The sequence below is a fragment of the Hyaena hyaena genome, unplaced genomic scaffold, assembly GCF_003009895.1.
Source record: "Hyaena hyaena isolate Hyena2069 unplaced genomic scaffold, ASM300989v1 scaffold_460, whole genome shotgun sequence".
Classification (NCBI taxonomy): domain Eukaryota; kingdom Metazoa; phylum Chordata; class Mammalia; order Carnivora; family Hyaenidae; genus Hyaena; species Hyaena hyaena.
This window is the reverse complement of record NW_024081091.1, coordinates 1,206,187-1,222,850: the sequence shown is the minus strand read 5'-3', so window position 1 is coordinate 1,222,850 and position 16,664 is coordinate 1,206,187. Positions and strand designations below refer to the sequence as shown.

Sequence of the window (16,664 nt, the reverse complement as noted above, 5' to 3'; positions counted from 1 at the left end):
ACTTTACCCATAATTATCCTACTATCACATAGGGGAATGCTTGAGACAATGAGGATATCAAAAATAGATTTATTAAATAACCAAATTAATGAAATAGCCTATGATTCAGATGCTCATGTATACCCTGGAACATGAGTGTGGCAAATAATTTTCTTTATATAGTCCTCTTATGTATCTTAACCTGAAGACCTATATGCAGCATATATACAATGGAAATGTACTTACAATGCAAATGTAAGAAAAAGTAACTTTGATAATGATAAAATTAAACTCCTTTTACCAACAATAAATAGAAAAATCATTGTGACATTGAAAAATTAAATAATCTGGTTAAATGGATTAGTGTACATGGATTACTTCTTTTCAAAAACTTAGACCATATAACTTAAATATTTATAGAATAAAATTTGGCCCACTACTAATGCAGTTTTACATTGAGGCTGGGGTCATGTTGTGCCTTGCTAGTCAAAATAACTATGAAAAAGCAGCATCAGCACTACCTGGGAGCTTCTTAGATATAGATTTCAGACTCAATACACATAAAATGATGTGTACATACATTGTAATAATTATTATTCTGATGCTAATTTATTATCAGTAGAATTGGCAGGAGTCTCTTTTAGATACTCAGTGCATCATGTCCATCACAGAGAGTAATCAGTGTAGAATGAACAAATCCTCAAAAAGTTTCACTTTAGTTTTCTGTTTAAAGATGGATATGTTTTTAACTATCTTACTCATAAATTTTACAAATTTTGCCAAATAAACGTATTAAGGACTTTCATCTCTCAACATCTAAGCAATTTCTGTCTCGGAATTGACAGGCTCTGATTTCTATTATACTAAGAGCACAATAAATCTGACAAACATCAAAGTAAATATTAAGATTGAAATAAACCAAAGACTAATTTCAGTTAGATAAAAAGCCGCTAATCTTAGGAAATATTAACATTAACTTAGTTAAGATTTAACATTTTCATTCCTACAAGTAAGAGCATAACAAAAGTTTTTTGAAGATTTGCTTGTTATTTAAGTCAAGTAAACAGATAAAAAAAAAACTTGTTTTTAAAAGCAATATTTATAATATAGAACTGATTAGTATGTAATACTGACAAACAAGTGGGTTCTAAGTATAAGACATGAAATAAGAAAAAACTTAAAAAGTCAAATTAAAATTACAAATTCAATCTATATATGTTTATGATGTAAGTCAAGAAATGTTATGGCATAAGAGAAAAAATGGGAAAATTAAATATTGAAAACTGTAACACCAGATGACAAGTGTCATCATTCATATATTAACAGTGAGACCTAACTAAACACCAAGTGATTTTGGTCAGGTGGCCACCCAACACAAGTCTGTCCGTTTATGATCTAAACAAGAATCAAATATCCATAGGCAATAAAATAAACACTTCTGGTTGAAATGCAAAATGGCAAAGACACTCTGAAGAGTAGTTTAGCAATTTCTTAGAAAAATAAACATACACATGCCATATGACTCAGCATTCACACTCGTGAGCATTTCTCCCAGCAAAACAAAACCAGATGTAAATATTAATATCTTAACTTTAGTAAAATGTTTCTAATAGCCAAAAACTGGAAATAATCCATATGTCCTTCAACAGGTGGACATATTATGGTACATACATACAGTGTAATACCATTCAAGGACAAAAAGAAACAAACTATGGATCTGTGCAACTTGGGACACATCTCGAGGGCATTATGCTGAGTGAAAAACAAAAAAAGGCAATCTCCAAAGATTACAAAGTGTAGGACTTAAGTTTCATGTCATTCTAAAAATGAAAAAAAAAATGTTATAGAGATGGAAAACAAACCACTGGTTGCCAAAGGTTAGAGATGGAGGGGAAGAGGGATAGTGTGAGTATAAAAGAATGAGGGAGTTCCATTTTGGCCATGGATGGAATAGTTCCATATCTTCATAATGATAGTGGTTGCATTAATATGTACTAGTGATAAAATTACAAAGAAGTGGATACACACCAATAAGCGCATGTAACAAAAAACTCATGAAATCTGAATGAGATCTATAGATTGTATCAATGTTCACTTTCTGGTTTTGTTGGGGTTTTTTGAGGCGGCAATTTTTTTTATGTTCTGTTTATTTCTGAAAGCAAGAGGAACAGAGGACAAGCAAGGTAGGGGCAGAGAGAGAGGGAGACACAGAATCTGAAACAGGCTCCAGGTTCTGAGGTATCAGCACAGAGGCTGATGTGGGACTTGAACTCACAGACTGCAAGGTCATGACTTGAGTCAAAGTTGGATGCTTAACGGACTGAACCACCCAAGTGCCCCAGCTTCCTGGTTTTGATACTGTAATATAGTTATGCAAGAATATTAACACATGGGCAAGCTTGAGAAAGGAGTCTTCTTCAAACTACTTGCAACTTCCTATGAGACTATAATTGTTTTAAAATATTTATTTTTTAAATCTAGACTAATACAATCTGCAATTATCTAAATTCACTCTATTTGTAAATGTTCTCTCACCTTTTTTTTTTTTTTGGCTCATCGTTTTTTGTTTGTTTTTAATGTCTCCTAACTTTAAAGGTACTTTGGACTGCTACAGCAAAACTTCAGTTAACACCCTTGTTTCTATGTACTTCCTGCTTATGTTTTATACTTGTGAGTAGAAGTTTACCTAATACCACATGAATAGCATATAGTTTTCAATAAAGGCTAACGTAGGGAAGTGAAGCAAAAAAAGATCTGATAGTTTCATTACATTCATATCTCTAGCAAGCACAATTTTAAACAACAAACATAATATTGCCAACAGAAATGGTCAAAAGAATGGAAGACTCCCAAGAGTCAACAACAACAATGTACAAATAACAAAAGTATCAGATATTTTTAATACAGAAAGAGCTGAGAAAACCATGGAAATGACAGACGAACTCATTTGTGAACTTCCAAAATTCTGAAATAACTAGTCCTCTTGAGAGAATATTGTAAAATGATTAAAAAAAATAGTAACTCAGACATTAGTTACTCATGATCTCCAAATAATAGTACAGAATGATCATAGATACTAGGCCCATGACCTCTAAAAAGAGAAAACTATGACCCGGACACAGCAATGGTCTTCTATTCTGACAACAAAGAGGAGTCACACTCTCCCACAAATTGTTCTTTAGTCATATTACCAAAGACAAAACCCTAAACTTCTCTATGATAATAAAATCCTATATTTATATGAAAACTCTGTGCTAGGTATGTTGTGAAGAACAATAGTAACAAGCTTTCAAAAGAAAAGCATAGGAAGGTATAAGGTTAAAGCTCCATAAACATGTAAGTCATTAGAAAATAAAAGACAAGTTGTGTTTTAAAGATGGAGCATAAATTGACATCTTTAATTTAACTTTCTTTCTAACCTCACAAACCCTATATTCTCCAAAAAACTTGAAGATATATCAGATCATTCTGTTTGCCATTTTTTAATGTTTATTTATTTTGCGATCAAGAGAGTGCATGCACATGTGCATGAGTGGGAAAGGGGCAGAGAGAGAAGGAAAGAGAGAATCCCAAGCAGTCTCCACACTTTCAGGGCAGAGACCCATGCGGGGCTTGATCACATGATTCATGAGATCATGATAGAACTGAAATCAAGAGTCAGATGCTTAACTAACTGAGACACCTTGGCTCCCCAGTCAGATCTTTTTTAATGAGCCCGAGAATACATAAAAAAGGTATTAGTAATTGACAAACTCATTTCCTCTCAAAATGTTCTCACATTTTTTAATAGTAAAATATCTATGAAATTAATAGGAAAAGATAGTGGTGTTCCCCAGTCTTGAGGCCAGCTGAGGACACCCAATCAGCTCATTTTGGGCCAGAGCCGTCAAAAGTCTCTATATTCCCCCAAGAAAATAATCCAGAAAAATACAGCTCAGGTTTATAAAAGTGAAAGCCATGACTCAGGGGTTTGTGATATTAAGGGATGTGGCTATAGACTTTTCTTGGAAGAGAAAACACCTGGGTTCTGCTCAGAAGGTTTTACACACAGATGTGATATTAGGGAACTACAGCAGTCTCACTGGGACTTTTCATCTCTAAGCAAAAATAGTGTCCTTTTCGGAGCAAAGGCCAGAGCTCTGGGATATTCTATAGGTGAGGCCAAAGGAACAGCTCTGATCAATAATTTGTGAACTGAAAGATCTAGATAGAGTTTACAGGAAAATTAACATATGCTTGGTTAAAATGGATAGAGTGAGCAGCCAGGACTGTGTTCCTCAAGACATGGGGCCAAGATGAACCCAGCCATCTTCTATGCATGAGAATATAAAGACCATGTGCTAAGGATAATAGAGCAGAAAGATAAAGGATGGGTCAATGCTAAGGCCCAAACCATTCACCTTCACTTTCTTTGTGAGAAATACAAGTTTCTATTTTAATAACTCAGCTTGTGGGATTTTCTGTAAATTGAGAGTATGTTGGGGTTTTCTGTAACAGAGACCTAAATGCATAGCTGATTTTACTATGTTTCTGTAACAGAAGATGTACCTGTATCATGCAGTTATTCATAATTAAATATAACCTGTGGCTAGTTGTTTATAGTTTATGAAAATGAAAATAAATTAGATTGATGATATTGAGTAACATATGATTTCATTGGTGAAAGAAATATTTAATTCTCACTTGCTAACTATTTGAAAAACTTCAAGATTACCTATATAAGAAATGTATCCGTATAGTTGGCTTCTGATTATTGTATTTTAGATTTTAGACCTCGAGTACATACCCAGAGCTATGACTCATTATAATTTCTGTTCCATGGCTCTATGAAGACAGACATGAATATCCCATTTCTCTATTTTATACATCTCATTGCCAAATCAAACATATTGAAAATTACTGAAACCATCAAATAGAAAACACAAGGAAATATACTGGATTTACATTTTACTCTTATTAATAGGTTACATGTTAAGATTCCACTAAACAAGTCTTTCACTTGCAAATTTTTAAGCTGCTATGTTTTTTTTTTCTTATTTTCAAAGTTATTCCTGCTTATCACTAAACTTGATAAGACCATTCTTCCAACCATCCAGAGTTCAAGAGGAAGAAAATCCATGTAGTTGTTTGATGCCCAAGAATATGAACAGTTAGCAGTTAGATGAAAGAAGAGAAAAGATGGAAAAGGAAGATCAAAAGAAGAGTGATTCTGAGCCTCTGCAAGCTAGCATTTACCTCTCTCTAAAGAAACCTTTATGTTCATTATATTCTGGACTCATCTTACCTTCAGCTTAAACAGACAATTGCATTATTTCCTCTCCAAATGAAGGATCAAAGTTTAAACATTTTTTTCCTTGTATACTAGATGATGATTAAAATTACCACCCCCTCACCTCATTCATACAATGGCTCTACTAGGAAAAAGGAACCCCCTAAAATAAAGATGCCATCCAACAAAATGAAGAGTTATGGAGAATACTGGTAGTATTAAATATCTGATAGTTGATTTCAGGATACAGCATTTTAAAAAGCTGGCAATACTATCTTTTGAAAATATTATCCTAGCGAATTTTTAAGATGGAAGGTTATTTTGCTTATAATATTATCATCATCAAATAATGATTAGTTATTTACTATCTTTAATATACCTCTATTCCTCAAGACACTCCTAGAAGGTAGGTCCCATCTACATTTTACAGAAAAAGAAATTGAGGTTCACAGAGGTTGATTAATTTGCCCTCAGATTCAAAGCTCTTAGAACACATGAGAGCTCAAGTTCAAGCTTCATCTTGCTCTCATACTTTGCAACACATACACAGCAATATTTTTATACACTTTCCCAGTTTACATGTTAGGAAACTAAATTTAGAACTTAGTTCTAACAATTTAAACATCAAAAAACAATCAGGTTTTACAAGTTAGTCACTATAATTTAAACAATGTCAAGTAAGATGCAACATAATCATATAATAAATTAAGGAATGTAGATTGTATAATAATGTATTCTTACTGTGGAGTTTTGCCTTTTATTCATGTACTTAGTTCCTGTTACTCTATTTTTTTTTTAATGTTTTATTTATTTCTAGGAGACAGAGAGAGACACAGCATGAGCAGGGGAGGGTCAGAGAGAGAGGGAGTCACAGACTGAAACAGGCTCCAGGCTCTGAGCTGGCAGTCAGCACAGAGCCCGACTCGGGGCTCGAACCCATGAACCGCTAGATCATGACCTAAGCGAAAGTCGGACGCTTAACCAACTAAGCCACCCAGGCGCCCCAGTTCCTGTTACTCTAAACACACAAAACTGAATATGCTGCTTTTGGATTTTAAACACAAAAGAACCCTAGATTCAAAACAGTGGTAAGCATCTACTGATGGGTAGACATCACAAGAAGAGAATGTACTCGTTAAAATAAAAAAAAAAAAAAAAAATTCTCTCCAATGAAAACACTTTCATGTTTTCTTTTAATATCTATAAATGTATAATTGAAGTTTAATACATGCTTTCAAATAACAGCAGCATGGCATTCTTATCAGTCTAAAACTATAGCACATTTCACAGGGACTCTATTAACATCTCGCTGACTAACTAGGGCCGGCTTGGTAGGAGCTGAACTGAATCCTCGAAGAAGTTATCACATAAAGAGTCATTTCTCAGGAGGTGGTACAGCAGGCACCAGAGCCTACCCAAATGTTCCACCAAGTCATTTTAAGGCACTTTGAAAATGAAAAGAGGTCAAAGCCTCTTGCCCATTGCCGTGGAAAATTCAAGAGTAACTCTGGAGTTAGTACAGATCTCAGCTGCAAAGGGCTAATAAATCTACTAGTACAGAAGAGTGAGCCAGATACATCTTGTAATCTTCAGATTTATCCCTGCCTTCTAGAATCACTGACATTTGACTTTCTTCAGAGCCAATAACTTGGCCAGGCACTGAGAAAAAAGTGCACCATACAGCTATGATATAAAACTTCTATGCTGTGAGAATCAATTTTTGGTGTGGTTGCTGATACACAAATCCAAAGTACTTTCCAACTCTGATTAGCTACCAGTGTAAAAACTATCTACATTTCTAACAAAATAGAGATGTTTACTGTAATTATAACACTTTGTATGCTTGGGGTCACAAAAACCTCTCCTCCCATTCCTAGGCACACAATTTAACATCAGGCTCTCTCAAACTTAATATCCCTTCAGTGATTAAACCTTTAGTCTCTGTGTTGGGGCGCCTGTGTGGTTCAGGCAGTTAAGCATCCGACTCTAGATTTCGGCTCGGTCATGATCTCACAGTTCATGGGATGGAGTCCCAAGATGACAGCTTGGAGCCTGCTTAGGATTCTCTTTCCCTCTCTTTCTGACCCCCCACCACGTGAGCACACTCTCTCTCCAAATAAATAAATTGGGGGAAAAAATTTAGTCTTTGTGGAAGTATCTAATTCATAACAATTTTCTTCATTTTCTCTAGTTACCTTTAGCTCTTTACTTAAACATAGATTTCCCCTTTCCCCCAGATTGTGATACATCATCCCCTGGTAACTACTGCTTCTTCTCTGTTTATCCTAGCACTCCCAATAATGTATAGCTTAAGATAAGTTGACCTGAGACTCACTGGTATAAAAAAGAGAAAAATATGGGGCTCCTGGATGGCTCAGTTAGTTAAGCATCCAACTTTGGCTCAGGTCATGAACTCACAGTTTGTGAGTTCAAGACCCACATCAGGCCCTGTGCTGAAAGCTCAAAGACTAGAACCTGATTCAGATTCTGTGTTCCCCTCTCTCTCTCTGACCCTCCCCTGCTTGCAGTCTGTCTCTCTCTCAAAAATAAACATTAAGAAATTTTAAGCACTAGGTGTTATACGGAACTTTTTTTAAAAAATGAGAAAAATAAATAGACTCAGAACTCATTCCTTTAAATTCTATCAGTATAGAATATCAGTATAGAATCACTATAGAATTCCTATAAGCCAAGTATGGTTCTACAGACAGAGAACAGTAAACAATACAGGAAAAGTCCCCACCCAAAGACACAAACGATCTAGTGCAGGATACAAAAGAGCAGAAATACAACTATATTACAGTGGATGAGCATCTTTAGGATGGTAAACAAGAAATAAGGCTCCTCACCCAGCCTGGAAGAAGGTATAAGGATAGGGGGAAGTCACAGAAGGTATATACCTTTAAGCGGTTTCCAGAAACACATATAAGAGGATATAAGATAGAAGCAAAGTATGCACAAAAGAAAACAAACAGCCAGTACAAAAGCACACCTGGAACCATGTCTAGACCAAAACATGTGGCTTCAAACATGGAATAATATTCTGGCACACCTCAAACTGATATCTTTAAACATTTGTTAAGAGATCTATTTAATGGAATAGAGGAAATTTACGTTAATAAAAATGTATAAAAGGGTTCATTTATTAATTCATTTCCACTAAAGGAGTCACTTCTAATAAAGATCAAAAATGTTTCCAGTTCTTAATCTCTTTTGCCATTTATTCAGTGATTTTCCTAGACCCCTAACTTCTTGTGATCACACACACAAATGAAAATTTTCAGTATTAAAAGAGTACACGTGTGAAACAGGTATCATGCTTCCAATTTATTCTAGTGATATTTTAGTGTCCCTTATAGAATGGCCTTCAGACATCTCAGCTGCCTCTCCGTCCCGACGCCCCCTCTGGTCAGACAGTACAGAGTGAGAAGGAAGGTAGAAGGTGAGACTAAAAAGGTAGACAATTGATAAGGTGAAACTAAAAAGGTAGAGACTAAAAAGGCCAATTGATACAGAATCTTGCACATCATGAGAAGTCTGTTACACCTTAAAAGCCATGGGGAATTGAAAACATTGGAAAAAGGGGAGCAACTTTAAGGCTCTTTTTGTAAACCAGGCTAGAGATACTACTACCATCTTGAGTAGGATGATAGCAGTAGGAAGAGAGAGTGGCATACAGTTGAAAAACAGGAGCCATCACTGACTAAACGTGGACATAAGAAGAAAGAGAAGGTGAGAATTAAGGATAAGTTTTAAGTTTTAGGCTTAAGCAGTTAGTAGATAAGGTACCACACACAGAGATAGAGTATAAAGGGACAAACATATTTGGGTTGAAAAACTCAAAAGTTTGGTTTTACACATGTGGAGTTTTGTACTTCTAGGACATCAAAATGAAGGTATTTATAAATATGACGAAGAGCAGGAGAAAGACTGGGCGCTGAAGACAGATGTGGGCAGCCTCAGTACAGAGATGTATGGAGGAGAATGCTTAGGGAAATTATATTGAATAGAAACACATAAAAGGACTTAGGGAAGAGCCGTGAGAATCTTATGTTAAACAATCATAAAGAGATAAAAGGAAAACCATCAGAAAGAGAGGAAAAACAAAAATACTTCCTGCCTCATGGTTTTGTTACCAGGATAAAATGAAAATCTGAAAATACTCTATAAACTTTAAACAGAGGGCATAGACAAGTGTTACTGCAACTGTGTTGATCTTCAAGCTGTTCACAGATGTCAATTTTATGTTTCACACACAAGGCTTAGAAGTCACATTTGACTTACACTGGCCAATATAATGTATTGGCAGAAGTGACTTACTCATAGACGAAAGCTGTAAGAAACTCTACATAGTTCAACATGTTCCCTACAGCTGACATTATACAGGCATGTTTCAAAACGAAGCCATCATCTTAAATCCTTGAGTGATTGCCATGAGGAGAACCTGACTCACAGTGGCATGTAATATAGGGACAATTAAATGTTACTGCTTTAAAACACTAAGATTTTGGTATTAGGATCACAGCAACTAATTGCAGCATAAATAACAGGTGAAAAAAGCAGGATAGCCAAGATGAAAAATCCCATCTTAGGAGGTAATTAATGAGACATCACAGGGGCTATCACACACACTTATGAACTAATTTTTATTTTACGTCCCAGAGTAATTCACTAATCCTCACACTTGATCTGACATTCTTAGAGAAAAGGTAAACAAGAACAACAAAAATATATAACAGAATTTCTAATGAAGATACATTGGTTGAGAAAGGATGAGACAGTCCATCAATGAAAAGAAACTGCCTTCCCCATCACCATTCCTAAATACTGTTGTTTATGCCCTAAATTTTCTTCACTCCTCAGTAGGTTCCATTTTGCACGTGAATGTTTGACTGGTTGTATATTTGTGTTAGGCCAAAGACACAATGCCCCAGTGGGTTATTAGAAATAAACAGAAAATGAAGCAACCAGAACCAAACTTCATGAGGGAACAATTCTTTATTCTTCAACTGTTACCAGTAAAAGTTACTATTGTCAAATGTCAAATGACTATTTGATTTGCCTAAATAGAACATGTGTGCTGGAAAATGGCAATTACTCAGAACCAAGGCCAGAAATAGAATCCAGGTCAGAGTGAGGCACAAGCCTTTTCACCAAGAACACTGGATTGCCCCTCTTCTTTATTCTGGCCTTTGTCCCTCTCATTAGTTTTGACAAACCATGAAAGAGGATCATAACTGGTTCAATCCCAATAGAGTTGAAGTGAATTACATGAAAAGATCCTTAACCAGGGATGTGTGTCTGCTGTAATCATTTTTTTTAAAAAGGAGATGGGGAAACATAGACAGAACATACCTACAACTCTCCCTTAGAAAAGTCGTGTCATTTACAAAGCATATAAATAAATTAGTATCATCATCAATAAGCACATCACAAAAGTCTGACCACCTTATTTTTGCTCTAAAATTTTTTGACTATTTCTAAACCAAATTCAGTTTTGAACTATGAAGATTATGCAATCACGACCTTTAAAATATAAACTGTAAATACTGAAAGCAATTTCTCAAAGCTATATAAGAGCCCAAACATCTGACTGACAGAGCAACAGCTCAAGGTGACTACTTTGAGGAGGGCTCATTAATTAGGATATACAAGCTCTGGAATGAGATGTTGTATTGAACTTGGCATCCCTTACTTTTTTTGTTCATGGGGACTCCTTAATAAACAATTGCTGGATTCAATGCTGGTAGTAAGTGACAATGCCAAGTCATGACCCTAAGATTTTTGTTTTTTTTTCAAATTCCAAATCAACCCTGTTTCATTACCCCCAATACTCCTCCTTGGCAATAACTAGAAGGCTGTTTCTATTACCTGAAAATCGGACTCTGCCTGTTCTGCTGCCATGGTAGTTTTTGTCCAGCTAAAAGGGCTGAAACCACAACTCACAATGTGCTTATCTCACAAATGTAACTAGTATGACAACTAGTTTAATCTTACAAGCTATTGTTTGAAATTGAAGCTCATTACTACAATTATTATCCCAGCAACTTAGCTGTGTTAAGCCAACCTACTGTAGAATGTTAGGAGACAAACTGAAGCTAAAGCTCCTAAACGGGCCTCCAGAAGTTTGGCTCTCCTGGCCTTTGTCCCTCTTCGGGATGGCAATACCAAACACATGCAAATGTTGCTGACGAAGGTTACTGTTAAGTTTACTCTTCAATGTGGGCCCGCGGAAGGTAAATAGAGCGGCCAAGATACCCTTAATCTTCTCTGGGAGGAAATCTTAACAAGGAACAAGAGCTGCCTGAGAGAATCGTGTTGGATATAAAATCACAATATTTGCAATGAAATAAACGAAAATTGTAAACGCACGATTACACACGCCGAGGGTTATGCACACACTAATTCACAGTGCAACTCTGTTGAACGGAAAGGTCAGAAAACCTGCAGTGGCTTTGCTCATTCACTATCCGCACCTGAGGAAATCAGCGCTGGGAGCCAAAGCACGTCCTCAATGGCGCAAACCCGCTGACTCGAAAGGAAAGGAGAGGGGATGAGGAAAGTTTATGCGGCGCTTCTACGTCTAGTCTGGGGGTCAGAGGCCCCAACCCGCTACTCCGGAAGACACAGAACCCACCGAAGGCACCCCGACGCCCACCCTAAGAAGTCGCTACCCCCCAAGGGCGGGGGCGGGCCGGCGCAGGGCGGGGCGGGACTGAAAGGCGGGGCCGGGAAGGGGCGGGGCCTCCACGCACCCCGCAGCGGGGCGGTTCGACCCCCGGAGCCCGCGCCGGGAAGGCAGCCAGTCACGCTCTGACGAGAGAGGGGGAGGGGGAGAGCCGTGAGCGGTATCAGGCGGTACCTGCGCTGGAAGTCCGCGGCGAAGGGCTTCAGGTACGGGTCGACCTCCAGAAGTCGGGCTAGTTCCGGCACATCCGCCAGGGCTGCAGCCACCGCCGCCTCGGAGCAGCCGGCCCGAGCCACCGAAGCCGCCATCTTCTGCTGCAGCCCGAGTAGCCGAGCCCGAGTGGGTCGATTGGAACCTTAGGGGGAACTGGAGCGCTAGTTGGGAGGAAGGCGGCGAAGGCGGAGTCGGAGGAAGCTGAAGCGAGCTTCGGAGTCCCGGAGCCCTTTATAGCCAGAGAGAACGGCCGGCTGCCCTCCCCTCCTCCCTCCGCTGCCCCCCCTCTTCTCCCGGCGGCGGGGCGGAGCGGGACCCAGGGTGATTCCCGGACGCACGTCCCGAGCGGGGGGTGAGGCGCCGAGGGCCCTCCGCCCGCTCACGCGGCAAGCACCTGAAGGCCCCAGAGACCTGCCCTTTCCTCCCCAACCCTCTTTGCCCGCGGGACTGAGGCCATCCTGGCAGACGGGCCCTGAGCCGACGTAGCTCAGCCTTGCCCTCGCCTAACCTGACCCGTATTGGGCTCCAGAGCTAGCCCTGTTTTTCTTCCTTTAAGCAACTCCCGCGGGCGGCATCCTTGTCAAATATGATGCGTGGTTTTCTTGAAAAGGGCCTTCTCAAAGTTTTGAGAATTTCTTGGTAGGGTGGTAGTGCAGAAAGAGCAAAAAAAATTCTCAGGGGGAACAGTCAGTATGGATATAGTAATAACTTTGAGGATGTTCTCACCACTGCCTAACCAGAAGTCAGGTGTTTTTTTTTTTCCCAGTCTTATGAATTAACCAAAAAAGCCACGATCCTGGAATCGTCCCACAAATACTGTGATGTTCTGGTACTATTCTCTGGGCTGCCAGTGGCGGAGAATTGAAACCATGTCAAGAACTTTGCCCATTTCCCGTACCTCAAAAAGGGGAAAAAAAGACTTTTTTTGTCTTTGTTTATAATTGTAACAAACGTTTTTCAAAGAGTAAACTGAACTTCCTTGATAAGACAAATGGTATAGGGAAGAACATTACCTTGGAGTTCAACTGTACCACTTACTAATGAAGGGCTAATGCAAGAAATCTCTCGGCTTACGAATGAGAGACCTTATATAAACTTCCCCAGTTGAGACTTCTGTTTTTTTCATACCCATTACCTGGCTTCTCAACGATTCTTTTCTGAGAATACAGAATTATATGAGCGTCCAGAGAATTGGACCCACCAACCCAGGAGTTTCCAAACTGCTTTGAACCTAGGAACTGAACAGACTTGAGGATCTCTTTCCCAGTCTTTTAAGATTTGGGTGTGGAGAATCCTAGGGGTTATGGAGAAGGAGAAGGGGTTATGATCATCATTGGCCTTGAACTTTAAAACATACAAAACATTTTTTGTGAAAGCGTTAATAAAGACAATGAGAGATATCTAGCAACAGGTGACCTTAAAATGAGTGTGAGGATTCGGACAACCTTCAGAAAGACGAGTCTTAATTTTCCATGAAGATGACAACATGCGAATGTCAGTAACATATAAAACACCGTAAAACAACACTAGAAACTCAGAAGCAGGATACCCAATAGATGTACAAATCTGTATCTCCAATCCTAAACTTTTCTCAGAAATCCTGGGTGACTCAGTCGGTTAAGTGCTTGACTTCAGCTCATGTCATAATCTCACAGTTAGTGGGTTCAAGCCCTGCGTAGGGCTCTGCTGACAGCTCAGAGCTTGGAACCTGTGTTCAGATTCTCCTCTCTCTCTGACCGTCTCCTGCTCACCCTGTCTCTCTCTCTCAGAAATAAAACCTTTAAAAAAATTTTAAGAAATCCAGGTTCATATTTGCCTACTGAAATCTCCATTTTGCTGGCTAGAAGACCTAAGCCAACTATCTCCAAAATATACCCTAAAGCAGTCTCCTCGTCCTTCTGCTGTCACCCTTACAGAAGAAGCCTCTCATTTGGACTAACATATCTTACCCGTTTCCCTCTTCCACTCTTTGTCCCATCTAATCCATTCTCTAGTGTTTACCAAGTTTTAATGTGCATATGAATTTCCTGGGGATGTTAAAAGTACTTAATCTCATTCAGTTCTGGGTGGTGCCTCAGATTCTGCAATTTTAACATGCTCAGAGGTGATGCTGCTGTGGCTGATTGTGGTTAGGTAAGGTTTAAATTGTAAGGCTCCACACAAGAATAAATCATACAACTTAAATGACATGCTGATTCACTCATAGTTAAATATAAACTTCTTACCATTCCCTAACAAACCTTTTAATCTGGCCCACATCTTTCCACCACTTTTCTCATCATCTTTTCTCCTCTTTTCTGGCTATCTACTATTCTGTAGAAATAGTGACTTTCCTGGGACACACTGAGGACTTTATAGCCTCTGAGACTTTTTGTCCTTCTCTCTGTTGGAAATTCTCTTCATGACTCAGCCAAACATGACTAATTTCTTCCCAGCATTCCTTGAGATCTCAGCACAAATGTCAACTCATCTTGAGAAGCCTCTGCTTCCACTACTTAAACTTCAGTATCTGTTATGGCATATTCTTCTCCTACACAATTAACAAAACTTAGATTTTTTTTTTTAATGTATTGATCTCCCCCTTTAGGATAGAAACTCCAAAAGAGCAGGGACCTATTCTCTGTTACTCACTGTTGAACAGGTACTTAATGAAGTCCCATGTGTCACCCAGTTCAGTTTCCTAGGTACAGGGATTAAATGGTAAACAAGACAAGTTCCATATGTCATAAAGCTCACATGGGGTGGGGGGGGTGTCAATTAGCATATAAGAAATATTTCTCAAAGCCCACAAATGCCCAATAATAAATGCACTGTCGACAATTAAAATTAAGCAATTATGACTGCTTTCGTTCTCATGGTGAAGGAGGGCCACTCAGAACTGACATTTAAGCTGAAGTGTAATGACAAGGGAGAAACCATGAGAGGAAACGCATTGCAAGTAAAGAGTTTGTGCAATGGGAAATGAATTTAGTCACAGAAGAAGACAATTTTAGTGTACTTGTTATACAGTGAGAAGGAGAATACCAAGAAGTAAGGTGTGAGACCTAGGCAGCTGTTTGATCATATAGGACCTCTAATTTAAGTATGATAGGATGCTGTTGAAGGGTTTTGAGGAGAAAACTGATTTAATTTGATTTACATTTAAAAGAACATTTTTCTCTATGGAAAATAGATTATAGGGATAACAAGAATGGAAGCAGAGAGACTATTAGGATGCCACTACAGTGCCTAATTGGGTATATATTTCTTCAAGTTTCTCCCTTAAAATGTTCTAAAATTGGATGAGGCAAAGGTGACACAATTCTCAGTTTACCAAAAATCAATGAACTATATATTTAGAACAGGTGAATTTTATTGTGTAAGTTACACTCCATAAAACTATTTTAAAACTTTCTTTTATATAAGACTGTAAGACTCTCCTTACAGTGTACATAATACCTAGCAAGTTTTGGTATCCTAGTCTCCAAACTAATATCCCCTTATTTCTGGATTAAATTCAGCAGAGGCTGTAGCCAGCTAGACTTCCTCTCTCCTACCTGTGAAGCCCCTCAGAGGACCCTGGAGGAACAGACTGTCATTTATCTTCAGACTAGTGCACCCTCCAGCATCTCTTTAGATTGCCAAGTGGTGAGTGTTCAATGTGATGGTAGTTGTCACTGCCCGAAAATCAGAGTTAGGCAAACAACTTTTTTCAAGAACAGTACTTCAGAGTTTTTAGATGATAATGATTTTCAATCACTTTTGTCCTTGTGACCTAAAAGTGAAAGGCTCTAACTTTTGTGACAAATCCCCTGAGCCCCTGGTCTTTTCCTTTAGAACTTAAACAGGGGCACTGGGTGGCTCAGTTGGTTGTCTAACTTCAACTCAGGTCATGATCTCATGGTTCATGAGTTGGAGCTCTGTGCTGACAGCTCAGAGCTTGGAGCCCTGCTTCAGATTCTGTGTCTCCCTCTCTCTCTGCCCCTCCCCTGCCTGTGCTCTGCCTCTCTCTCTCTCTCTCCTTAAAAGTAAATAAACATTAAAATTATGTGTGTGTGTGTGTGTGTGTGTGTGTGTGTGTGTACATATATATTAAAAAAAAAGGACTTAAGCAGTTTTCCTTGGTCTCAGACTACCCAAACAAAATGGCAGTTTTTATTTTACTCAGAGTTACAGACTTCCTTTATGCCTTTATGTTATCTCTAGTGATTATTTTATATATTTGAAATTTTCAGTACTCCTCAATTCTTACTTATTTGAAAATTTTACAAACTTTTTAGGCATAAATCTTGTAAGAAAGGATCAGATACCTGAGTTCATCATACTGGACATATTCTGAAAGAAGACACTTGTGGTTCTTTACAATAACTAATAATAATAATAATACACTGCTTTCCACAGTCTAGACACTTTTAACCATTATGTGGTAATGGTGGTGTGTGTATTCGTGTGTGTATAAAATCCTTAGTTAACCCTATGATAAAGGTACTTAGAGACGAAGAAAATTGTGTAAGGTAAGGCAGCCTCAGGATTTGA

General features: G+C 38.4%; 1 protein-coding gene across 1 annotated transcript in view; it reads right to left on the bottom strand.

Moving 5' to 3' along the window:
* GBE1 (1,4-alpha-glucan branching enzyme 1) overlaps positions 1-12,419 on the bottom strand; it is a 271,692-nt gene extending 259,273 nt beyond the window's left edge. The window contains exon 1 of the mRNA XM_039253680.1: positions 12,111-12,419. Coding sequence (XP_039109611.1) covers positions 12,111-12,244 — 134 coding nt within the window. The 5' untranslated portion in view covers positions 12,245-12,419. The remainder of the gene's footprint in view (positions 1-12,110) is intronic.
* Between the last annotated feature and the right edge of the window lie 4,245 nt (positions 12,420-16,664).